Consider the following 26,906-nt stretch of genomic DNA (forward strand, 5'->3'; position numbering starts at 1 on the left):
TGGCATACCAAACGTTATAAGGTATTTCTCCCGCCCTCTTAGCGAGCCTTCTAGGTGTAGTGGTTTGCACACTGTGCCGGTATTTCCGGAGGTCCGCGGTTCGATTCCCGGCGAAGGCGTTGTTAATTTTTCATCTTTCCTGCTTCCAAAATACCTAATGTCTCTACAACGTGACTAATACAAGTTTGTAAAGGTTATAAAGGCTTTCCTTTATGCTTGGCAAGTAGCATTTCACGTTGTGGGGTTCCAACCTTTTATCTAACAGCTGTGTAGAAACCTTGCGAACACTTAAGCGAATGATCTCTTTATGTCAGAAAAAGATACGTAAAACTGAAGAAGGGTTAATTACCCTTTATTTCTCAAAATAAGAATTTAACAGATGGTCTCTTTCTCAGGGCGTGCAGCAAAGCCTCTATTTGGGCTTGAACTCAAAGTAATAAGAAATCAAACTTAACTAATGGTTAACTAAAAGATATAGTCGAAGCTATCAAGATTTCCAAGTAGTTGGCCTCTAAATATCAACTATCCCGCTATCAAGGGCCTGAGATCTGGCCGAGCTTAGTAATAGTTTAGAGCAGGGTTTCTTAAACTTTTTTCAGTCGCGAATCCTTTTTATCACTGAGATTTTTTCGCGACCCCCAGGACACCATAATATTTACAAAAATTTTGTGGGACCCCATAAGTATTGCGCAAATCCGACACGCGCGTGAGTGAAGCTGTCAATTTTTTCACTTGCACTGTGATATACTATTGCAGTTTTAGGTCATTAACTTTAATTTCTAATTTTAAGACATAGAACAAAATGAAAATTTTAAATAAGTAAGAGATGAAATGACAGCGCCACGTGCAAAGCAAGGAAAATGAACATTTATATTATAAAAAGAATGCATCGAAACGTTTTTGTTTTTTTGTTTGTATTATAAGGTATTTTTCTCGCCTTCCTAGCGTGCCTTCGTGGTGTAGTGGTTCTGCTCGCTGGGCAGGTATTCTAGAGTTCCGTAGTTCGATTCCCGGCGAAGGCGATTGTTAATTTTTCATCTCTTGTCCGCTTCCAAAAGAGAAAAAAAAAAAAAAAAAGCTAATGTCTTTAAAGTGGCGCCCGAACTAAAATCGTGTTGTAGATCTTGATTCTTCGCACCCAGGATCTGGCGATTGGGTCCCCTTAAATCCCCAGTCACCCTTTAAAAAGGGAAGTATGTAAGGTATTTCTCCCTTCCTAGGGTGCCTTCGTGGTGTAGTGTTTCTGCACGCTGGGCCGGTATTTCAGAGATCCGTGGTTCGATTCTCGGCGAAGACGTTTGCTCATTTTTCATCTTGCTTGCTTTCAAAAATACATAATGTTTCTACAGTGGCGCCCGAACTAAAAGGGTTATGGATAATGACTCTCCACACCCAGGATTTGGCGATTGGGTCCCCTAAAAGTCCCAGTTGCCCTTTAAAAGGGGGAGTGTATAAGGTATTTCTCTCGCGTGCCTTCGTAGTGTAGTGTTTCTGCACGCTGGGCCGGTATTCCAGAGGTCCGTGGTTCGATTCCCGGCGAAGGCGATTGCTGATTTTTCAATCTCTCTTGTTCCAAAGATCTTAATGTCTCTACAGTCTGTATTGTCTTATTTTTATCTATTTACAGATACATTGTTTAAAAGTATTTGGTAATTGTAAAATTATTATAATAAGTTAAAGAAATATCAAAACTGCTAAATTTTTGGCGACCCCCTGATGCAGGTCTCGCCACCTGCCTGGGAGTCGCGACCCACAGTTTAAGAAACCCTGGCTTAGAGAGTGTGTGTAGCCAAAAGGCGAATGTGCGCTAGTCAAAATCTCTGGCTCTCTAACGAAGTCAGCGAAAATTCGACTTACATACTGCTCTTACTAATCTGCATTAACCGCGATACTAAAAACACATTCTGGTATGAAATTGTACGTTGAAATTAAGAGGGACAGGATACTAGCTTTAACTAAAGGTAACTGTTAAAAAGTAGGATAAACGTAGGATAAACCATACAACGTGTAAAAAAATCGGCATTAAGAGTTTCTCGGCTTAAGTTCATATGGAATCCAATTTCCTTGCTTTTACATTGTTGCCAATGATTTTAAACGATGTGAAATTGCTTGTTGAGTTAACGCACTTCCAACAGGTACAAAACCGAAATTATATTGGATACATGCCCATGTGGGCACTTTCGGGCAATGAGATCGCTAATCAGCTACAACGAGAGACTGCAAACAGTATTTTAACATCAAATATTTCCTTGTGTAATCCAGTTTCTTAAAATCTCATTTCGAAAAATGATCTTGCGTCACAATGGACGTTTTTATGGTCACAAGAAGTCACTGGACGAAGATCATTTACCTTCTTAACCGTTCCCTCACGTAGATTAGTTTCTACAAATAGTGCAGTAACTTACCTTCTTATAGCTCATAAACCTTTTGGGGTTTACTTATTTCGTTCTAGGCTACATAATACAGACAGCTGCATTTGTGGCTTACCAGGTACATTTAGACCACTGCTTGTTGCAATATCAAATAACCCTGGTAGTTCGGTCCGAGGTTCGAATCCCGCGAACGGGCTGGCCGCAAGGGTGTTTTCGTGGTTTTTCCCATGTTTAACGTATATACGAGCCAGTTTCCCTTAGAAAATCCTCCATGAAGGCATCCCTCCCCTTAGGCACATAGCCCTAGTGTGCTTTGCCATAATTAAATACACCAGTGTCAAATAACCAAAAATCTACATTTTTGGCCCTATGCCACAAACAGTGCTCGTGAATGGTTTCAGCAGATTCTCAGGAATAAATGTCTTCGCCAGAAGCTTCAGCCTCCAATGAACTATCTTATTATAAACAGCGACGATGTCAAAGCAGTATAAATTCTAATTTTTATTTATAATTTTGTTTAGTTATTAATGTCATTAATATAAAAACCGCTAAATAAGCAGAAATGCTGAAAGTCAGACGGAACAGCTGCTCATTCTGTGGTTTCCTGCTTATTGAGTTAGTACTAATGTAAGTTGTACTTGTGTTATTCCCGAGTCTTCATACAGTAATGCATCCAATTTCGCGATTTCGTACGTTTTCATCCTTCTGCTATGTTCTTTGTCTTCGACGTTAAACTCACCGTTCTTAAACTTTTCAAACCACTCACGACGACTTCTCTCTTTTAAGGCAGCCTCACCATATGCTTCTACAAGTTAAAGAAGTAAATTAAAAGTTCCCGCAAATGATGTTCATTCGACTCAAAACTCCACAAGGAAAAAATATATGATACCGATACAAAATCGCTAATATTTCAAGGTCGTATATATAATATTAAGTATAATATTATTATTAACAGGTCGTAAGTATAATATTATTATTAGCAGATGTTCAATCTTACGATATGACGTTTAACATCAGATAATTTTAATCATGACTTATTAGTGGCGCCATTTTTTGTCAAGCGGCAGAGACTTATATCTACTCTCAATAATATAAAGGTGTTTTCTTCCACATTTTGTCTCTCTTGAGGATCATGTAGAGTTCCTGACTCTTTATGGCTAAAGTAAATGTCGAGGAACATACTCAACTGTTAAGCGACTTGTCAAACGATCCTGGACCATTTCATCTTTGTCGGTTCGTTTCCATCCACTTAAGAATGTTATGAGTCAACTCTATTCGCAGAAAATAAACTGGCACACTTCTGCAGGTTTACCAATAACATGAGTTATATTTTCATTTTGTAAATACACATTATCTTTCCACAAAGTATTGTTTTTATTCACAATAATATCAAACGCGCAAGTAATACATTGCACCTTTCAGTTTTTCACAAAAAAAGGCTCAACTCTCGGAATACAGAAAAACTAATTTCAAATGTTTTCACACGAGCATGCCGTCCTTCTCGCGTCAATCACGCCTCTTCTTCTCGTTGCCAGATTTTCTTCTCTCTTCTTTCAGCTAGAGATCGTTGGCTTAACTGTTCTTCCGACAGGGCTTGGTCGGTAGCTTCCCCTTACCGCGTATGTGCATGACACGACTTATCGCTAAGTCTAAATAACTAAAGACGTAGACTCAAGAAGTATTAACTACCCTTTATTTCACTCCAAATAAGGTGAACAGTTTGCCCCTTTCTCGGGCTTACAACAAATCCTCCACTGGGGCTTAAACTCAGAATAAGAAATAAGAACTAAATTATAACTACTCGTTACTAAGAGACTTAGCCGAAGCTAACACAAATATGTAACGTAGTTGGCCCTTAACGTAAACTAGCCGGCGAATATCGAAAGCACGTAATAATACGGCAGAGCGTAACAGTTTCAAGAGAGATTTAACCCGAAGTCAAACACGTGCTACTCAGGATTTCTAAACCCTTTTCTCTCGAAGTAAGTTGAACCTTCCTTAAATACTGCTTCTTACTCATTTGCATTCAACGCAATTTTTAAAACTCATTCAGGTAGAGAGAAACAAGAATCGATAGGAAAGCACTTTGAAATTAAAATAGCTGTTATAAAATTGGAATATACCTTACAAAGAAATGCTTGACGTTGCTGAGAGCTCAAAATCTTTTACATTCCAGTTATTCTCGCACGTTTTTGTTTTCCAGATAAAATCTGAAATTGGCAGAATTTTTTAAACAAAATTTTAGCCACGCTTTTTTTAACGTTACATCTTTGAGCAAATTTAGTTACCAGTGCTAATTTAATTTTATTTCACAAATTAATTTGATAATTATGAGACAAAATTTTTACGATAAGCTACGTGCTGATAATTTTTATTATGATTTTGTCACCAGGAGAGATAATGTCTCAGTTATATTCTGTACAAATGTACGCATGCATATTTTCTGTTATGTACGTGATATTTCGAAAATGCATCGTATGAAATTTTCCGTGAGTCTAAATCTTTATATAAGTGATCTTATGTAAAGGAAACATAGAGGCCATTTTTGCTGTTCTCAAAATAAACCTGTTCCCATTCGGGGGTTCTCAAAATAAACCTGTTCCCATTCGGGGTTTTAAGTCTAGCACATGCTGAATACTAAAAGTCACCAAATGAAAAATGTAAACTAAAATATTGTTTTTAAATCTGTATTTGAAAAATCGTGTAATTTATTAAATCTCTTGCTTCTCAGAGTTAAATGCTGGGGTGGAGTTAAATGCATTGATTCTTTTTTAGTTTTCTTATGGTTACCATCGCTTACTGCCATGCCAAAGGACCCGTATTCGAATCCCGAAGAATGTTTGTAAATGCATAATTTCGGTGCGGCATGGGGGAACTCTAAATATGCGGCGAGCCGAAACTCCTCTTGTGTGGATTGGTGAAAGGGGAACAGGAATAAGAAACCCTCGGACCCGTTCCACCGGAGTGCTCTCCATCAAAATTGGGGTCGGAACTGTGCTAAATTGGACTGTCACCTTATAAGGTATTTTTCCCGCCTTCTTAGCATGCCTTCGTGGTGTAGTGGTCAGCACGCTCGACGCAAATTCGAGAGGCCCGTGGTTCGAGTCCCGGCAAGGGCATTGCTCATTTTTTTCACATCTCTTGCTATGAGAAATTCCCAATGTCTCTGCAGTGGCTTCGAACTAATAGTTGGTGAATGATGATTCTGCACCACTAGGATTTGGCGATTGGATCCCTTAAAACACCAGTCGCCCTTTAAAAATGGGAGTGTATAAGGTATTTCTCCCGCCTTCGTAACATGCCTTCGTGGTGTAGTGGTCAGCACGCTCGACGCGAATTCGAGAGGTCCGTGGTTCGAGTCCCGGCGAAGGCATTGCTCTTTCTTTTCAGATCTCTTGCTACAAAAAAATCCTAATGTCTTTACAACCTGTATGGTGCTCAAGGCTGTTGCCAACGACAGATTTATTTTGCTCTTCTTGCCACGAGATATTTCGTGGGCTTGTTGTTCTGATGTTACTATCAGAAGTGAGATAAGTCACAACACAACACAAGAAGTGTTTTATTGTATACACTGTCTTGCGATCATCCTTATTTGCATTGATTCTTATTAGCAGAGAAATCAGGCGCTAACCACGCCAGAATTCTTTTAATTCTTTGAGTTGCGTACTGTAAATCGCTTTATTGTTTGAACCTGCGTCTACTCTGTTGTCGTGGTGTAGTGGTCAGCACGCTCGACGCAAATTCGAGAGGCCCGTGGTTCGAGTCCCGGCAAGGGCATTGCTCATTTTTTTTCACATCTCTTGCTATGAGAAATTCCCAATGTCTCTGCAGTGGCTTCGAACTAATAGTTGGTGAATGGTGATTCTGCACCACTAGGATTTGGCGATTGGATCCCTTAAAACACCAGTCGCCCTTTAAAAATGGGAGTGTATAAGGTATTTCTCCCGCCTTCGTAACATGCCTTCGTGGTGTAGTGGTCAGCACGCTCGACGCGAATTCGAGAGGTCCGTGGTTCGAGTCCCGGCGAAGGCATTGCTCTTTCTTTTCAGATCTCTTGCTACAAAAAAATCCTAATGTCTCTACAACCTGTATGGTGCTCAAGGCTGTTGCCAACGACAGATTTATTTTGCTCTTCTTGCCACGAGATATTTCGTGGGCTTGTTGTTCTGATGTTACTATCAGAAGTGAGATAAGTCACAACACAACACAAGAAGTGTTTTATTGTATACACTGTCTTGCGATCATCCTTATTTGCATTGATTCTTATTAGCAGAGAAATCAGGCGCTAACCACGCCAGAATTCTTTTAATTCTTTGAGTTGCGTACTGTAAATCGCTTTATTGTTTGAACCTACGTCTACTCTGTTGTCATGACTATGTCTGTCGTCATGAGCTAAAGAAAATAATAAAAAACCACTAAATAACAAAAGTGCGTTAGTTCACTGTATATAATTTGAGGTTTGCTGAAAGTTTTTGTTTTAGCTGCAATTCTCATGAACGGAGAGCAGTATAATAAACTCTTATAATGGGTGCTTACGTTTTTTTTTTTTTTTTTTTTTTTTTTTTTTTTTTTTTTTTTGTCGGTATTATATGCATTGTTATACAATATCGACCTTCGAATTGTAGGATTCGATGGATGGCCTTGAATTAAATTTTTCCTGTTGCAAAAGATTCTTTTATTATGCAAGGTAACTCTTTTCGCGAACAGTTGTTATTGGAAAATGCTATTAAAACGTTTAACATGTTTCATTTTTATAGTTTTCGTGGAACTGTATATTTACTTACATTTAATGTGTTTGATGTTATGCCTTTTCAAGATAGATACTGACTTTTACCTTTTCAAGGTAAATATTGACATGATCATTGAGGCTTAAAACGTTGGTCTTTCATCCCGTACATCTTAAACTTGAAATATATAATATGGAAGAGCTATACAGCTGTATTCTAGCAGACACGGTGGAAGAAACTATATGACCTTTGGCGTGCATAAAGATGTGTTTCTGAATAGTAGCTTGTAAGTTATAAGTAAGTGTAAATGGGTATCGCTTAGAGGTAAGAACCGTAGTTTGGTTTATTTTGAGATGATACAGCGAGTCTACTAGCTTCGTTTATATTTTTGCGTAATTTTAACATCAAAATAGGTGCTGTTTCTTTTTTATTGTTAAAAAGAATGTAAGTAAATTACTGTTTGCCGAAATATGTTCTCCGCCATTTTCTTTTCACTGTTGCATTTGTGAGGGTTCCTTAAAAATTAAATTTAATATATTTGGAAACAACATGTTTACGTAAGCGTCTTTGTTACATATTTAATTATAGCTTTTAAGTTTAAAAAGTTCATATCTATTATATTTTGAAAAAATAAAAAAGAAAAAAGAAAGTGTTGAATCTTAAATTCCATTTTTTATACCATCAGTTTAATGATTAGTACGTATAAGTGCTCTGCTTTAAACGAGTTTTAATTGTTGTGAATAATAAATCTTCTGTTTGTAACGTTTTTATGTTAGTTTAGATTGATAACTGTTTCTTGCTAAGGAAATATCTCATTTGCGACAGAATTCTTTTTGACTATATTGTAGCGGCATTGGGGCTTTTTTTTTTATGTGCAAACGTGAAAAATGAGCAAAGCCTGCCTTCGCCGGGACTCGAAGCTTGACCTTTCGAATACGCGGCGTTTGTGCTAACCGTTACACCACGAAGGCATGCTGGAAGGGAGAGAAAATACCTTACTTATTCCCTCTTTTAAAGGGCGACTGGGGATTAAGGGACCCAAACACCAATAGTGGGGAAGAATCATCATCCACCACCTTTTAGTGCGGACGCCACTGTAGAATCATTCGGATTTCTTTCGTTGTCAGGAAACTGAAGAAATGTGCCATGCCGTCGCCGGGACTCGAACCTGGACCTCTCGATACGTGCAAAGTGTGCTAACCGTTAAACCACGAAGGCATGGAGAAAGGAGGGAGAAAATATCTTATAAAATTATTAAATAAACTAGAAGAGGAGCGAATCATAAATATTCTCAAATCTGAATCTTAAAATATTCTAGAAGTTTTTAAATCTGCAATCTCTGTAATTCTTCATGTAAAAACAAAACAATATAATATTAAAGCATATTAAAGTAATAGTAAATATAATATTAAAGCAAAATTTGAAATTTGTGTTTAATGGGAAAAAAAATTCAGGGATATTGATTTTAAAAAAATAATCACGTATATTATGAAGATTCAAATGAAATCAATAAATGAAGTACGTAATTAAAACTTCAATCTTGAAGATCATTTTCTCAATATTAATTTGACGAAATATGGGAAGAACAGCTCAAATTTTTTAAATATTCCAGAATCCTCTTAAATCAAAGCAAACATACATGAAGACAGAGGATTATTATAGGGTTAACATAGATAAACAGTAAGTATTGCGCTAATTCTCCTTAGAAATAATAAATAAATGCTACAATCTCTCTAGAAAACTGGGAAGAGGTTTATTTTTAGTTTAATAAAATTTTTAAATAATGTTTTTATAAAAATACTTCCTTTTATGTTATGACCGCATGATTGGGATTTCCAGGGGTATCTATTTCCATTCTTCTTCTAGTACTTTCCAGAGTCCATGGATCGGGGCGGGGTTACTCTTAGAAGCTTGAGCTTATTTAGAGAAACCAAAGGCATGTGTGAAATAGAAGAGGACTTTAAAAGAATACGTTGAAAAGCTATACATGCAAAATCTATATCAGTCTTCATTTTTTTAAGGATTGCAGTGGTACTTTTTGACGTATGACTTGTTCTTTTGTAATACAAATGTTATTTTGTAAAACTAATGAAAGAGCGCCATTAAAAAACTGCTATTCGAAGTACGCAAAAAAAAAAAGATAGTGAGATGATATTGATGCAACATAATAAATGTATATTTTCTATCTGGCTGAGACTGGGAATCAATGAGATCGTCCTGACAACGGAAATTAAATTCAGAAACAGTCATAAGTTTCACAACAATGTCCTTTTTTTTTCTTCTGGCAGGCTCACAAAGGTGATTGTAGAGTTCAATATCACTACGTGTAATGTTTTTGTAATTGGTTGAAAGTTCTTTCAACGCCGTCCGTGTCCAGTACTCAAATGAGTTTTCGTGAAGTACAGGAAATAGCTCGGCGTCCTCCGTGACAGAACTGTACTGTGAAAGTACTGAAGCTTTGGTCAACAGGATAAATGAACATAATTTTATTTTCCACAAACATCAGATTCTAACGATTCAGCGGTCAGTAGTCCCGTGGTTCCTTCTTAGCAGTCATTTTAGCCTTTTTATATCATTTATTAACTTCTGGTAAGTACGAGTAGTTTGGTTCTTCGAAACGAACCGGAAATAAATGTATTTCATACTTTGACGGTTTGTCATTTGGCTTCCACTCTTTGGAAGTAACTGGATAAAAGAAATGGAATTCCTTCTGAAAATATCCAACGTAAAACTTTATCTTGATAGCAGAGTTGATTTTAACATTTTATCCCCCACTGCTCTTATTTTTAATCAACCATTGAGAAGGAATCGTACAACAATCACAAACACCTTACTGAAACTTTCTTTGCACAGATGGAACCATATTTGTATGTTTTTATCTCTTCATTTTCGATAATAGACAATTTTTTGTTGCAGTGATTTAGGTAAACCCATTATTTCATCAAGGGTCCCAATTCCTAATTATTACCCACTAAATAGTTTGCATATATGGTTCTTCAAATTGTTCTCGCAAAGCCACATGCGCCAACAGCAGCTGGTGAACATTATGTTTTTTAGCTTTTTAAGATTTAAATCTTGGCTTATTATTGCAATTATTATTTCTACAGTTACATTTGAAGAGTTTGCAACTGATTTCTGCTTCGGCAGATTTTCTGTTGTTACCAAAGATTTAACTTTAGAAACATTAGAAACAGTACGTACTTTTTGGCGTGTTTGTTTGGAGTTTTCTTTCCATGTAAAAGTAGTGATTAACTGGTTTTTCCTTTCCAATTAATAATATTGCTTTTGCGAATTTTTTATACCATGCATTTCATAACGTTTTTGTATCATGGAGTAGGAATATTTCTCTTCGTAAAGACCGAAATCATATCATTCATTCCACAGCTTGTTTATTGCCACAGATCATTTTGAAAGAATACATTTAAAAGTAGCAGACGGTAATTCTTATTTCAAGTACTAAGCTATTACCAGAAGTTTTAGTTCGAAATCATTTGCTATTTTTTAATTCGGTATCAAATTCGTTCTAAAAATGTGTGAATATCCTTCGTAGTAACGCAGAAAACCCCGCTCGATTTTCATTAATAGGTTATTGGCAAAGTTTGATATCTGGGATTCTATAGAATGCCTATGCATTGTATATAATGTCTAAAACTAGCTGGCAGTGTATGGAACGATTAATATTTCACAGATTTCCTAGGCATTCTATTGAATGCCAAATGACAAACCGTCAAAGTATGAAATACATTTATTTCCGGTTCGTTTCGAAGAACCAAACTACTCGTACTTACCAGAAGTTAATAAATGATATAAAAAGGCTAAAATGACTGCTAAGAAGGAACCACGGGACTACTGACCGCTGAATCGTTAGAATCTGATGTTTGTGGAAAATAAAATTATGTTCATTTATCCTGTTGACCAAAGCTTCAGTACTTTCACAGTACAGTTCTGTCACGGAGGACGCCGAGCTATTTCCTGTACTTCACGAAAACTCATTTGAGTACTGGACACGGACGGCGTTGAAAGAACTTTCAACCAATTACAAAAACATTACACGTAGTGATATTGAACTCTACAATCACCTTTGTGAGCCTGCCAGAAGAAAAAAAAAGGACATTGTTGTGAAACTTATGACTGTTTCTGAATTTAATTTCCGTTGTCAGGACGATCTCATTGATTCCCAGTCTCAGCCAGATAGAAAATATACATTTATTATGTTGCATCAATATCATCTCACTATCTTTTTTTTTTTGCGTACTTCGAATAGCAGTTTTTTAATGGCGCTCTTTCATTAGTTTTACAAAATAACATTTGTATTTTTGAGGAATGAACGTCTTTTAATTAATAGCCTTGTCGTAACCTTTTTTTCATACTTTGCATAAACAGCATTTGCCATTCTACAGAATGCCTAGGTATTATATACAATGCGTAGGGAAAGTATGCAATGATTTTCATATTTCATACTTTGCCTTTCGTACTTTGTCGGGCATTATATACAACGCTGCCCTTTCATACTTTACCGGTAAAAAATGCATCCCGATTAATACCGTATTCACTACAGGTTGCATAAAGTCAGCAATAAAAATCTGAACTCCTCATGAATCAACTGAAGCTACATCTGGGAAATCTATCATGAAGTGACTTTCCTCTATGGGATGACTTGCCCTTTTCATTGTGTTAAGAGACCTCTTATGCAATTAAGATTTACTCTGTAGATAAGGCTGATTAATGAAGTGATTGTAATGGAAATTAAGTCTCAGAGTTGCATTCATGAAAGCGAATGGATTTGGTTCTCTCTCTATCTGCTTCAGAAACGTTTTCCAGTATGTTTCTCAAATAGAGATATCAGCAGTTATAACATGCATTTCTAAATTATATGGAAAATAAAAGTAAATAAGTAAGTAAAAAAAAATAAAATCTGAAAGGTTTCACATTTTAAATTACATCCAAAGTGGCTTTGTCCTTGAAAGACTATTGTTTCCGTTTCGCGATGGTCACTATAAATGTCCGTTTCACTTTTCAAACTGTTGCCACCCAATGTTAGAGTCCTGCATTATATCTGAATAAATTAAATAATGAAAAGTCTGCAAAAATGTATGTATATTTCTCGCATTGTGATAAAACAACGCTACAGAGAGCCATCGAATTTTGAATGACGTAATCCTGCTGGGAATATGGGCATGTAGAAGCCCGAATTTGAAATTTGGAATTTGTTTTATTATCGATTTCATATTTTGTAAATCTTTAACGAATTTTTGATTAACAAACTCAAGGATTGCAAAGCGAGCAATGTACACAAAAAAACATTCTTATCTCCAGCGCGTGAGACTGCGTATCGGAAATTCTAAAGATATGCTCAGTTTAAAACTTGCAGAGACACTACGATTTTTTGGAGGCAGGAAAGATGAAAAATATGCAACCGCCTTCGCCGGGAATCGAACCACGAACCTCTGGAATACCGTCCCAGTGTGCAGAACCACTACACCACGAAGTACGCTAGGAAAGCGGGAGAAATACCTTATAAATTATTTTGCGATATTGCTCTTGAACTGAATTTTGTGGTTTAACTGCGAAGAACGTGATATTTAATAAATAAAGGTAACAGACAAAATATTAAAAAACGCCCCTTTGGACGTAACTTAAAATCTAAAACCTTTCAGATTTTTTTATAATTATTTTAATATTTCCTCATATTTTTTAACGTTTTTTTTTGGGTTACCTGCATTTAATAAATATCATATTCTATGTACTCAAACCATAAAATTCAGATCAACAGCAATATCGCAAAATAATTTTAAAATGAGCATATCTTTAGAATTTCCGATACAGAGTCACTCGCGCTGGAAATAAAGATCTTTCTTTTTCCGTACAGTGTTGCCATCGCTCACTTTGAAATCGTTTAGTTATTTAATCAAAAACTTGTTGAAGTGTTACAAAATATGAAATCGGTAATGAAACAAATTTCATATTCAAATTAGGCTTTCTACATGCCCAAATTGTATGGAAGATTACGTTATTCAAATTTTGATGGCTGTAGGTAATTTCGTTTTATCACAATGCAAGAAACATACATTCATGCAGATTCTTCATATTTAATTTTTTTAATATAATACAGGGCGATAATATTTGGTGGCAACAATTTGAAAAGCGAAACAACGCTTATCGTGATTCGACGCTAAATGCCAAAACGAAATTAATTGTCCTTCTGGGCAAATTGCTCCTTTGAACTAATAATTTTAGCATAAATATTTTGTTGTAGCTAAAAGCAATTAATATGTGTGGTCTTAGTCTGAGCAAGTATGGAACAAAATGAGACATAAAAGAGAAAATCAAAATAAAATTAACTGCTAGTAAAACGTAAATAAAATGTCACTTATTTTCTTTCAACTATGTCCAACTATTATAAGTGTAAAATATTTAATGCTAAGTTTTATAAAGTTTAGTAAATTATGTTTGATAATAATACATCTTCCTTACGAATCTATTTTATTCTTAGAATGGTATTACAAAAGTGAAGTTCAGGCATCGATAATATCTTTAATTGAATTTATTCAGTTCCCATTTTCTGATAGATCCTTAATTTGTTTTATCAATTGTCCTTAAAAGTACTTAATTTCCATGAGCAGGAATGTGTACGAAGTCTGTTACAGTATTAGCATTCCTGCTGTTAATATTTAAAACGTGTAAACCTTATTTTGGCCTTCCCTGTATAACTTTAATTATGAAAAAGTACTCAGACTTAGAACAATTTTTCAAATGTTTATTGTCTGCAAAGGGCTCTTTAATTGTAGGTCTTAAAATGAGTTTATAGAAAATGTGCTTATGCGATATCAACAGACGAAAGAATCGAGAAAGTTCTAGTTAAAGTATCGAAGCAAAACCACTGACACCATCTACTGTCAGAAACGTAAATGAGAAGTAACTAAGAAATATTTTCTTGAAAAGCCTGATGGGAAAGAGGGATTTGTATTAGGATCATTAAATGAAATATAATCTCTCTTTACCGTCAGCATTTCAAGAAACGAAAGAATTTTTAGCCCTAAGTGCGTTAGCCTGGAAGGGCTATTAATTTCGTTTTGGCATTTTGTGGCGTTTCACTTTTCAAATTGTTGCCACCAAATATTATCCCCCTGTGTTATAGTTAACGAAATTAAATAATGATGAATCTGCATGTATGTGATAAAACACATACCCAGAGTCGTCCAATTTTGAATAATGTACTTCTCCACCCGAATATGGGCATCTGGAAGCTCAAGTTTTGAATTTGTTTTATTATCTATTTCATATTTTGTAAAGCATTTATGAGTTTTTGAGTAGGAAAGTCAACGATTGCAAAGCAAGCAATGGCAGCACAGTACTTGGGAGAAAAACATTTTTATCTCCAGCGTGCGAGACTGTGTGTATCGGAAATTCTAAAGATGTGCTCCTTTTAAATTATTTTGTGATATTGCTGTTGAACTAAATTCTGTGGTTTAACTGCGAAGAGCATGATGTTTAATAAATAAAGGTAACACACAGGGGGGAATATAAAATCTTGAAACTTTCAGATTTTTTTTTTTTTCCCTGGGAGTGAAAGCATTATTTCCCTAAGCTTTTCTTTGTAAATTCCAACCCTGTGTGTAGAGGCGTTTAACATTCCGTAACTTTTGGTTTGCGGCCTTGCAAGCATGTACAATAAAAATTTCTTATGTTATTTCCATTTATATGCGCTGTGCATTTATCACTTCACTCTTGCATGCAGTACAATTTTAACGTTATATTAACGTTTGTAAACAATATATGGTATAAACTGATAGTTTTCGAGAGAGACCGGCGAACACTAAAACGTTTTTTCCTGTGTAAATTAATGCAAATACCGCCAATCACGTGGGGGAAAAAAGCGGAAAAGCAACAGGAGCAAAGAACTAAGCGCTAAAAATCACTGCACATTTAATAATATTTCAAATATTCTAATATGTAGCACTATTATGTGTACGTGATTATGGCAAAGCCTTCGAGGGTTGTGCGCCTAAGGGAAGGAATGCCTTCGTGGAGGTCTTCCTAAGGGAAACTGGCTCATATATACGTTACAGATGGAGAAAACTACAAGAATGCCAATGCAGCCAGCCCTTTCGCGGGGAACTACTAGAGTTCAGCGACTAACTACTACCAATGTTCAGCCTGTTCGTGACGAACTACCAGTGTTCAGCCGTTGGTTGGCCCCAACGATATTATGTATATATTATTTTGTTTATTTGAATGCAGCAGAACACACGAGCGCTGTTTGTCTAACTCATTCTCTTACTTAACATTTATTTCGATGCGTGGAATGTTTGTCAGAGATGTTTTACTGCATTGAAAGTCTTTCCAGTTTACAGTATTTTGTCCTGAAACGAATCCAGTGTAAACTGAGAGCTTCTTATTAATTATTAATAAAGTGCAGGATCTTCCATGTTAAAAGTGTACTTTATACGTGAAGTATGTTTTCGAATTCTTAAATAAAATGGGAAAGTTTGATCCAATGTAAATATATTGTTTTTCAAACAATAAGCCTGATTATTTGAATAAATAATTTATTAATTTTTTATTGTTATTATTTTTAATAATTTTTGGCTATGTGCAAGGTATTAAATTTATTATTGCTGTATCGTATATAGAAGACATGCTTCGAACTTAGCATTGTTTTGTAGTCGTTGACCTTCTTTACCTTTTTCATAGAAATGAGTCAACTACAGCTTATGCAGCTGCATCAAAAGCTGCTCTCTTCCTTTACACTTCAAGTTTAGTGACAGCTCATTTCCTTTCTCTTGTGTGTTCTTACGTCGAAGGAAATGTTATCTATTGTACAAAATGTTTATTTGAAAGTATATATTTCATTGTTATGTAAATGTAAACCTGTTAAGTTTCTGTTTTAGATTAAAGTTGTTGTCTGGCACAGTTTATTAAAAAAATAAAAGAAAAGAAGTAATTTTAAAATAATGAAATTTTTACGTTTTTTAAAATATGTTTTACTTGAAAGTAAATCTATTAATTAAGTAATCATTCTTTTTATAATATTTTCCGGCGCCCAATCGGTATAGTGGTTAGCGTCGCTGACTTCCGAAGGGCCCGGCATCGAATCTCGAAGATGGCAGATGTTTGTAAATGTATAGCGTCTGTGCGGCATGGGGCACTCTAAATGCGCAGTGAGCCGGAAGTCCTCCCGAGAGGTTAGTGGGAGGGGAAGAGGGGTGGAAGACTCTCGGATTTCTCCGCCCCCGTGGGTGCTCTCCATCAGGGCGTAACTGAGCTAAATCTCACTGTGACCTGTTAGGTGCTAAAGGCTGTTGCCAACGACAGGCGTAAAACTTGCACTGCTTGCCACGAGGAATTTCGTGGGCTTGGGCTGACTATAGGTCAGACGCTTGAGCATTAGCTGCAACAACAATAACATTTTCTAGCTTACTGTCTTGTCCTTAATGAAAATCGTAACAAAGAAAATTAATGATTCGTTGTTAGCAACTATACAGTGTGTTCGTAAAGTCATGGTGCACTTTTGACCTTTCACAGGAAAGCAACAAAACAAGATAGAAATGTGAAATCCTCATCTCCCTTCCAAATTCATCCGGCTATGAAAAGAGCCCCCCTTCCCCCTAGGACTTTTTTTCACCAATGTATTCTCTTAATTATTTGCTTCTCACTTGCCGTTTAGCACTTTTTATTCGAATGCTTTTCTCGTTGTGTCTATCCTGTTTATGAGCAGATCAGGTTAATGCAGTCTGAAAGATTTTCATGCGTCGACTTTCAACGTTTTACATCTTTCTTGAAGCACCGTGGACATCGAGAAATGCTAAAAAGAGAGAAATTGCTATCGTAATTTTTCTGTTTTACTAATGTTTGGATACAGCATTCCAATCCTGACCGAAAATCGTCAGCCTTATAATCCTACTACGCGGATGCCTGTTTTTCCCTCGAGTTTTCGCCCAAGTCGTTTAGGCGAACTTTGCTGACGAAAGCGGTACTTTGGTGTTTGTGAATCGCAGCACTGAAAAAATCAACCATCCTTAACTATTAGTTGCATTGTAATCGACAGGCATTTTCGAAACCCAAATTGCTGATTCGGTATTAAGTTCGGGATTGGGAGTGTTGAACCTGCAATTTTTCCTTTTCCTCCAACAGAACTTGTATTCTGTGATACTTTACCTTTTCTTCCTACAATCAGTCAATTAGCTTGAAATCACAGTCAATTTCTTGCTTTCTCTTCGTGACGTGGACGACAACGTTCAGTTTTACTGCAACTCTACGATAGTTCTTTTGAGCTTCGAACTTCTTGCCTGACGTACGGCATTCTCCAAACTCTTTATATACGTAGCTGAACTTCACATTCTTCAGTTTTCACCATTTAGCTACACCTCTTCAATGCTATCGAAATTTATATTACTGTCATTCAACATTACATTATTGCTGTCGTTTGTATAATACCTATAGAATATTGCTATGCTACAATGTATGCTATTTAGTGATACAGGCAATTTAAGTTATAAGGCCAGTTTAATTGCCTAGCAGGCATTAAACCACATAAGTTATAAGGCACTTTCTGTCTCCTTCCAGCATGTCGTCGTGGTGTAATGGTTAGCACACTCGGCGCATATTCGAGAGGTCCAGGCTCGAGTCCCGGCAAGGGCATTGCTCATTTTTCGTGTTTCCTACTTCAGAATAACCTAATGACTGTAATTGCGCCAGAAATAAAATAAAAAAGAGGTGGTTGATGATTGTTCACCCACCAGAATTTGGCGATTGGATCCCCTAATCCCTTTCAAAGGGGAATTTTCTCCCTCCTTCCAGCAGGCCTCCTTTGTGTAATGGTTAGCACACTCGGCGCGTATTCGAGAAGTCCAGGTTCGAATCCCGGCGAGGGCATTGTTCATTTTTCATGTCTCCTGCTTCAAAATAACCTAATAATTCTACAAATAGATAGTAAATTTACTTTTATGTATGCAAAAAATAAATCAAACCCAGATTTAAAATATATCAGTAATACTACTTGTAGTAAGTACTACTAATAGCGATTTATAATAGTAAGGATAAATATTTGTACGTATTTGGAATTTCAATCCATTTTCATTTCATTTATCTTGATTAGATTTATCAAATTTAATGCATTCCAAAATAAAGACGTGATTCCATGTACTGCATTTAGATAATGAACATTGTTACATATGATAACTTTTTGGAGGCAGTTCAAAGCAGCAATAACTTTAATAATGCGATAATTATCTCCTTTGTTCTAAGAAGTCTCTTTATTTAAAACTAGTTTCACGGAGAGTTGTCTAAGCGTATGACGTTCCTTTCAACCCTAAACTTCATTTACCAAAGCGTGGTGAACGTTTATGGCATAGAACTAGTTTCGAAACAGAGTGTCAGACACATAAATTGTATACCGGTATGTCATTGAAATTGTGAGTGAATAGACTGGCTATATAACCTTGAGAAAGAGAACATCATGAGGAGGCAGAAGTGATAATACCTGTATTTTTCCCACACTGTAAATTGTAACCTGTTTGATACTCCCAACGTGTCTCGCCCGCACATGGATATTCCGAAAAAAAAAAAAAATTGTCTATGAAGCTGCAAAAGAAAAAAATGTCCGTCCAGGGGAAGACGATTTTTTTTCTCTTTGGTAGTCGTTACAGGATATGCGTTTTTCTTTTCAATTTGCCGCGAGATCTTCATTTAACTGATGGTTTACTGCATCGCAAGCAAAATGAAGCTAGCGGTATAGTGAGCCAGTTCCTTGATCTAACTTAGGTATTGACGCATACTTATGTATTATTGCAAATGTATACAACGCATATGTTAATATATGCACGCAAGCTAAGAATTGGCGTTATCTATCCTGGGCTTTATTTTGAGAAACAGAGTGTTAAATTTGCATGAATACTACGTTTAAAACCGCAAAATAATGAATAATTTTGCTGTTTTAAGATTAATAGTCATTAATTAAAAGATCTGCATAATTCGAATGCTAGATACCCATTAAAAACAATTTAATTTATACGTAAATTTGATATTTTCCGTAGGAACATTTTATGCAGGAACTAGATGCCTTTTGACTTGATTATGATGATTTGATAGTTAAAATTCACTGTATAAAAATTCTATCCATTAATTTGAAATAAATCGCCGCCCAGACGGTATAGTGGTTAGGGAAGTCTGACTGCGATACCGAAGGGACGGGGTTTGAACCCCGGAGAAGGCCTGTATATAAAATTGACTGTCCCTTCATAGTACGTAACGGTGGCCGCCTATTAGGTGCCTCCGCAATATAATGGCCACGACTTCTGGCTTTAATAGTGGGCAATGCCGTTATAGACAAGCGCCCACCATAGGAAAAAAAAAAAAGAGAAAAATTTGAAATAAATCACGCTTATTTATAGAACAGAAAAGTCTACATCTATCAAATCTAAAATTAAGCACAGTCTTAGATTAAAGCTCCTTTTATCGGGAAATTGTGTATGAAGGGAAACTGGCATAGTGTTCCTATTCCTTCAAGAAGTATAACTGAATATGAGTATTGTTTTGATTCGCGGGAAAGTCATGTATCGTACTTGAAACTGGCAATAATTTTTCCCGATTTCGCAAGCGTCCTATAATGCTCACAACAGACTTAAGGCATCTTTCGGCCATTCGGGATTCTGCGTCATTTGCAGCGAAGAACGCTGTAGCAAAGAAGTTTGGTTTTCTTTGGTTAAAATCAAATCACTCTCATGCTACAAATACCCTATTCGATAGATTTCTTGCCCTTTGCTGTCCTCTCTTATCAAGTTAATTTCACTCGATCAACGTTTTCAAGCTATCCTAAACGATGTGACGGCTAGTCTCTTACAGATATCAAAAAGAAAACGCTTCCAAGAATGTGAGGAACGCTAGAGCAAGTATACATGTTCTATTGCATATTTCATCAAATATGACGAGGTACAGGTACAGGGTAAAAGTATGGGGAACACCAGCGATGTACCATGGGTCAACTGATAATGCCTTCTCACACTAACTAATTTTTTAAAAAAGAAAGGGGGAAGGGAAAAAAGAAAAGAGAGAGGAAAAAAATAATAATTGCAAGTTTTATAAGTTACAAAGTAGGATTGAGGAGTTGGGCAACTGAAGCTTTCCAAATGGTTTAGAATTTGCCTATTATGGTATATCGTGCAATCCCATCGTACGCCCCGCTTCAGATATGTTGCAGTTTATAAAGTTCACAAGTGGAGTCACTTTTTCCATATTCGCTAAATTTATGCAGTATGAGGACTTGCACTTGATTTATGCAATATGAGGACTTTAGTGCATGTAAAAATTCACTAAATTTATGCAGTATGAGGACCTGCACTTGACACAGATCTAGGCCGTAGGAAGAGAGTCTTTTCATAATTTTTCGAAACTTTGGATACAGATGTTTATCTTTAATTAGAAACCAGTGGAATGCCAGGGGATCAGTTTGTGGAGATTTTATGTGAATATCCTCAGTTAAGGGGCCTGAGAAAGTGTAATGATTAGGAGTTCCCTGTTCCCCACATATGCAGATATCGGATTTCGCCATATTTCTTGCGTAAAAATGTCTGGGGAAGGACCGTGTCCTGTTGTATTAGAATTTAATGTAGGATTCAAGTACACAGATGCGAAGCTTACATTGGGGATCCCGTTATATGTGCGTCTTCTCTGTGGAGCATTGTTCCCCAAATTTTGCCAAGACTTGTAAGCAAGTTGTTTTAGTTGGATTTGAATATGACTAGGTAGTAACTTCTTTTCTTTCAAGTAGAATTGCGTTCCATCATGCAAGTGTTTTCCGTGAACGTTTTGAACATAGGAGTAATTTGTATTTGTTCCTTGGTACTACACGAAAGGGAAAGATGCCATCGTCTAGGTCTTTCTAAGATCTAAGATAAACTGGCTTTTAAACACGTTGCACATTAGGTTTCCTAATATTTACTGAACTGAAATGATCTCTCTCTCTCTCTCTCTCTCTCTCTATATATATATATAAAGCAATTTAAATACTAATAATTTCGCTTCATCTGTTTCCAGGAATCTTAAGTTTGAATCGTAGGATGGTACCTGACTTCTGGGATGCCCGTGGCCATAGAGACGGTCATCATTGTCATTGTGGTGATCAGCTTCGCTGTGCTATCGGCGGTAATCTTTGCCCTCTATTGGCTGTGAGTTCTCTACCACTTTTATAACCTATGTGTATAAAGTGAAAACCTGTTGTGTTACATTTTTATTTCAAATATTACTTTAAATTTATTTTTTATTTGCACTTACCTTTAAATTATTTTATGAGTTTGTTTTTATAATCTTCCAAATATAATTATTATAATTATATTAAATATTATTTTTTTTAAATAATTATTTTATCATGTAAGATAAGCTTGAAGACGTGCAGTATTTTAGATTAAACGGTGAAATTTTCTTCGTAATTATTTTCTGAAATTTTTTAAGTCTTATTTAGGTTTTTTAAAAAAAAATCTTTTTTAGTATATTGTAATTATTACTATAACATCAAGAGTTTTGTTTAAACAATACAGCTACCAAGTTTTCAAATTTTTCGATCGGACACCATAGATTTTCTTAGTAACGCGAGAGTTGCTTTTAAATATTGTTTCCGTAAATTGAAATATCTAAAGATTATGTCTGAAATATTTGAAAGTAAGCCGGAACGTTTCAAATGGATCTTTTATAGTGACAAAGTTTGACGTTTTATTTGTAATTTAGAAATAAAACGACAGCCACCTGCATGTTCAAGAAGAAATTTTCTTAGACCAGCAATTTTGTACTTTTAGTAGTTTTGATCGGAAGATCTATAAGTGGATTTTTTTTTATTCCATGGTGGTGGTAATTCACCAATAGTTTTGCTTGTTTTGGAAGACAGTAAACGCTTTCAGATAGAAAGAAGCTACAGATCTCAATTCTCAGAAAAAATTATCCTAAGAGAAAGTAACGGATATTTTTTACCTTTTGTACAAAACATTAATTTCAGAAGAGATTTTTTCGTGACATCCGTACGTAGGTCTCTTGCATAACTCAAAAACGAATATTCTCAGAACGTTAAAATTTTGTATATAGGACTTCTATAGCATCTAGTTGTGCACCTGCCTTTTTGGTTGCAATTTGCCGCATCAAGAGTATATATATATATACATATATATATACCTTTCTGCTACTCGGCTTCGTGAGCTCAGTTTTCTTTGATCTTATAGGTTGGTAAATTGTGCAATTTGCGCTTTAAAAATGATTGAATATGTTGTTCTTATATTCCGGTTAAAATGTTTATGCCTTTAGTTAATATGCATGCAGTAGTTGTAGAAATATCAACAATTTAAAAGTTGTTTAAGTTCGGCTAAGCTCTTAATTCCCCCCCCCAAGCAGCAATATTTGTTTACATTTCAAGCTTAGCAGAATAGTGAATTAAGCCAGTTTCTGCACGCCTTCAGTGTCTTTTTGTCGAGAGGGACCAAAAGTAAGCTTTCAGTTTTATGCATCGAAAAATCTGCCTTTTGCCTGCTGGCCGACGTGCTTGTTTTTGCGTAGAAACTCTAATTTTAACTGTAAAGATTGGTTTTTGAATTGTTTTAACTGTATTTGATGCTTTATGTTTTTCTATATTTTTAAATTTCTAATGAAAATATTTTGCGGTTTTATGTATTTTTGCCTTGCCGCGAACGGAGAACTGAATTAATTGAATAAAAAATCTACCTCTAATGAAATTCGAGGAAATAAGTTTAAATGAAAAGCAGCAAAAAATGCGCGTAATTTAATATTCCGTAAAGGAAGTTGTGATGTCGGCATCAGATCTTTTATTAATAATCTTGCTCTTAGACTTGTCATCCCGCAGTTTGTTTACTATTTCTAAAAGTGAAATCATACATTGAAAGACACAACTGTGATAGTATTTCACGAATTCAGAAAAACAACAGAAGAGTGAACCAAAATTGCTGGAACTGGTTTCTACGAAAACATCCAAAACGTCTACAAGCATATTGAAAAAGTACATAAAGTTTAAAATATATAAAAATAGTTTTTTCAAAAATATCGTTTTTTTTTTTTTTTTTTATGAATTCTGTTATTATTATCACTCTAAATTGTTATTATAAAATGTGTAGAAATACTACACATATCGAAAAAGGAGTGGCTTCAAATCACCGATCGTAAATAAATTAAATTTTGATAGTACGTAAAGTATACATCATGACGCAGTATTTTTAAATTTTTTGTCTCACTTCAGATAGATTCTTAAATTTGGCGTTGGCTTAATTTTAAGAATTTGGTTCTTCCAAAATAACCGAATAAGAGACAACTACTGAGAAAAGAATAATTAACCGCTAAAAGGGTATTCATGCATACATTTGTAGTGTCATTAGGATTTTTTGAAGCGGGAGACGTGAAAAATGTGCAAACCGCACATTGAGTTGATCAGCGTTAAACGAATTTTGCTTACAGCGCATGCCCAGAACAGAATTTCGTGCAATTTTAAAAGAAGATAAATACGATATACGGTTTATTTTGTGTTTATCGGGGCGTAAACAGTTAGGGGTTTTAAAACGTGTTAGGTTGTAAGTTGCTTCATTAATTAGAGTGTAACTATCTATTGTAAACTAGGCAAATTTTCGTTTAAGAATGATTACGAAATAGGAAACATTACAAGATATACTTGTGTTAGCTGAATGCTTATTGATTATACTTCTGAGAAATAAAAGCAATTGAGTATTTACCACACAATCTATTCGTGTATACTTTAACAAATTAAGGAATAAATCTAGTTTAAATTACTGAATTAAAGTCAAAGAACTGATATTAAATGTAATGTTTATGAACAAAATAAACCAAAATAAAAATAAAGCAGAAGCACATGCTATAAGCACACAATTTCCGTAATACTGCAATTGTAAACAGTAAGACAGTCTTGTGTAGGATTTCTTATGCTTAGTCGCCAGCATTTCCTCCCACCAGTACATGTTAACATATAAAATGAAATATATAATCATGTTAACATATAAAATGAGAAAATTCTCATTAATTTTATTAATTAATAAGTTTCTTTATATTCAAAACCTGTCTAATTATTTTTGAAACGATATACTTTTGGACATCCGGGCTCCGAACGTTCATGAAATCTATAATACGGCTCTTATCCTCTTGAAGTGTGGTCACCACCAATAGCATGAAATTTAGAACATTATGCGGACCTCTAGTACCCTTCCTTTAAAGTTTCCTCTGGCAGTTATATTTTCCATCCGATCTTCATCTAGAGCAGTGTTTCATAAAACTATATGTCGCGACCCCAAATGGAGTCGCAAATCGAAATTTTAGGGTCACGTAAGTTCACTTCGGTAGTTGAATTTAAAGAAATTGCATTCATAAGACTTTTAAAGAAATTGCATTAAATGACACTGATGAGATTAGACTTATAAAGACATTGCATTTTAGAGACATTAGGTGTTTTTTTTTTGGTAGCAGGAGATGTGAAAAATGAGCAGTGCCCTCACCGGGACTCGAACCACGGACCTCTCGAATACGCCTCGAGCGTGCTGACCACTACACCACGAAAATATGCTAAGAAGGCGCGAGAAATACGTTATATACTCCCCCTTTTAAAGCTCGACTAGGGTTTTAGGGGACCCAATCGCCAAAGCCTGGTGGTGAAGCATCATCATTCACCACCTTTTAGTTCGGGCGCCACTGTAGAGACATTAAGTTATTTCGAAAGCAAGAGAGAGGAAAAATGAGCAATGCTCTTAGCCGGGACTCGATTCACGGACCTTCCGAATACGCGTCGAGCGTGCTGACCACCACACTACGAAGGCATGCTAAGAAGACGAGAGAAATATTTTATACAGTGATAGTCTTATTTGATTTTACGAAACAAAAATTAAATTTTAGTAGTCATATATAAATACAGTTCACATAAACACAAACTACTTCGTAAGCAAAATCCACCATATTATCCCACTTCTACGTTAGTCGTCCTAACATTCCAGTTTTGTTTTATCAAATGTTTTTAGAAATATAAAGCTAATACTTTATGAGAATACTTCTTGCATTTTATAGTATAATAATGTACAGTGTAAGGATTTTAAGTTTTATTAACGTTTATTTATTTATTTTTTTTTAACTTTGCTATCCTCTCTTATCGTCGAGCGTGCTGACCACTACACCACGAAGGCATGCTAAGAAGGCGAGAGAAGTACCTTATACATTAAATGATATCAATGAGATTAATTACCTGTTACGTAAAGTGCAAAAAGAATTTGAAAAACTATCTAGCGACTCAAGCCTAAAACTCAAACTTGAGATCTCACAAAAGTCCTTCATGAATTCTGGTTTGGAATTAGAACTAGATTTCTCATTGTTTCTGAAATTGCATAAAATGTTCTTCTCTCATTCAGCACCACATATTTTTATAGAACTACGTTTTCAGTTTTAACGCTAATTAAAACCAAATATCGTTCAATGTTGAAACATCACGAAGATGCTTTCTGTCGAGCAGTGTCAAATATCGCACCAACATTTAATTAGTTATGCAGCAGAAAGCGAGTACATCTGTCTCATTACAATTTTCTTTAATTTTTGTTTGCTTAAAAAATCCTAAAATACTTCTTTTTATATGTATTTAACAAATATTATCTGTTCGTATAAAGTTAGTATAAATTTAAAATCAAATTAAGAAATTTAATTGCAAAATTAAAAAATAAAAAATTAATTATTGCTGCGTACTAATTTACATTATTAAATTCTAAGAGCATATGTAAATTAAGTGCACGTATCTAAAACCATGAAAAAGATGTATAATATTCCAAAGAATAAATCTCAAATATTTTGTAAGGAATTTTTAAGACCAAATTAAATTGCATAAGTGAATAATTGTTGAGCAGGCAGGAGACAGACTTATCAAGGGGAAGTTGCCTCCAAACCTAACCCTTCAATTGCTCAATTCGTGTTTTGTCATCCATATAGGCAAGGGTAAAAGTAAACTTCAAAACCAAAAGTAAAACCAAATGTTGTGAATTACTGCAAAATAAATTTAAACTAGTAGGAATTTTGAGAAATTTAGCAAGTAAAATGACAAGGAATTAAAATATTAATTAAATGTCAATTAAGAGTAGAAAACCAAGTTTTTAATTTCTAAAAGTAATTTAGAAACTCTTGCCTATTGATAACTTCCCCTACAAGAATTATGCATGTAAACCTAAAATAAACTATATACAATCTATCAAAATATTAAAATAACAATAATAATAATAAAGCGGCTAGTAAATAGCAAGTTTTAATTTAACTTACCTAGAACTACATATTTGAATTCCTGAGTGTGGACTAGCATTTGCTAAACTAGGGGAAATTGAGTAGTTTGTGAGTTTCTGGTGTGGTGTTGGTGTATTTAATTATGGCAAAGCACACTAGGGCTATCTGCCTAAGGGGAGGGATGCCTTTCGTGGAGGACTTTCTAAGGGAAACTGGCTCGTATACACGTTATACATGGGGAAAACCACGAAAACGCCCATGCAGCCAGCCCGTTCGCGGGATTCGAACCTCGGACCGAACTACCAGTGTTCAGCGACTTTACCGCTCGGCCGCTTTGTTAGTTTCTAACTGTATAAATAGAGATCTCTAATACAATGTAAAGCTGAGTGTTAAGCTGCTACCTGTGAGAGCTATTGTAAAAAACCTGTGCTGTAAACTTTAATAATGTAAAATGTAAAATGTTTGTTTTTAGTGCAAAAAATTTTTATTGTTTACCAAAGAAGTAAATTATTTACGAGAGGGTATTTATTTTTATATCTTTATTTTATATTTAATATCTGGA

At 35.3% G+C, this 26,906-nt stretch overlaps 1 protein-coding gene and 3 non-coding genes across 5 annotated transcripts in view; all 4 read left to right on the forward strand.

The window, feature by feature from the left end:
• LOC118182711 (uncharacterized) overlaps positions 1 to 26,906 on the forward strand; it is a 71,742-nt gene that overhangs the window by 30,138 nt on the left and 14,698 nt on the right. Inside the window, exons 1-2 of one of the 2 annotated variants that reach the window (XM_085817758.1) lie at positions 7,373 to 7,396; positions 21,134 to 21,264. In XM_085817758.1, the coding sequence (XP_085673884.1) occupies positions 21,176 to 21,264 (89 nt within the window). In that variant the 5' untranslated portion in view covers positions 7,373 to 7,396; positions 21,134 to 21,175. Of the gene's footprint in view, positions 1 to 7,372; positions 7,397 to 21,133; positions 21,265 to 26,906 lie in introns of those variants that run through there. The other variant, XM_035352097.2, reaches the window with a different exon arrangement.
• Positions 5,419 to 5,491, forward strand: TRNAL-CAA (transfer RNA leucine (anticodon CAA)). The gene has a single exon. It is a non-coding gene; the product is annotated as a tRNA-Leu (tRNA).
• On the forward strand, positions 5,673 to 5,745 carry TRNAS-CGA (transfer RNA serine (anticodon CGA)). Its single transcript has one exon. It is a non-coding gene; the product is annotated as a tRNA-Ser (tRNA).
• Positions 6,332 to 6,404, forward strand: TRNAS-CGA (transfer RNA serine (anticodon CGA)). The gene has a single exon. It is a non-coding gene; the product is annotated as a tRNA-Ser (tRNA).

This window comes from Stegodyphus dumicola, chromosome 5 (assembly GCF_044657685.1).
Source record: "Stegodyphus dumicola isolate Sdum_Otavi_A_Nest chromosome 5, ASM4465768v1".
NCBI lineage: Eukaryota > Metazoa > Arthropoda > Arachnida > Araneae > Eresidae > Stegodyphus > Stegodyphus dumicola.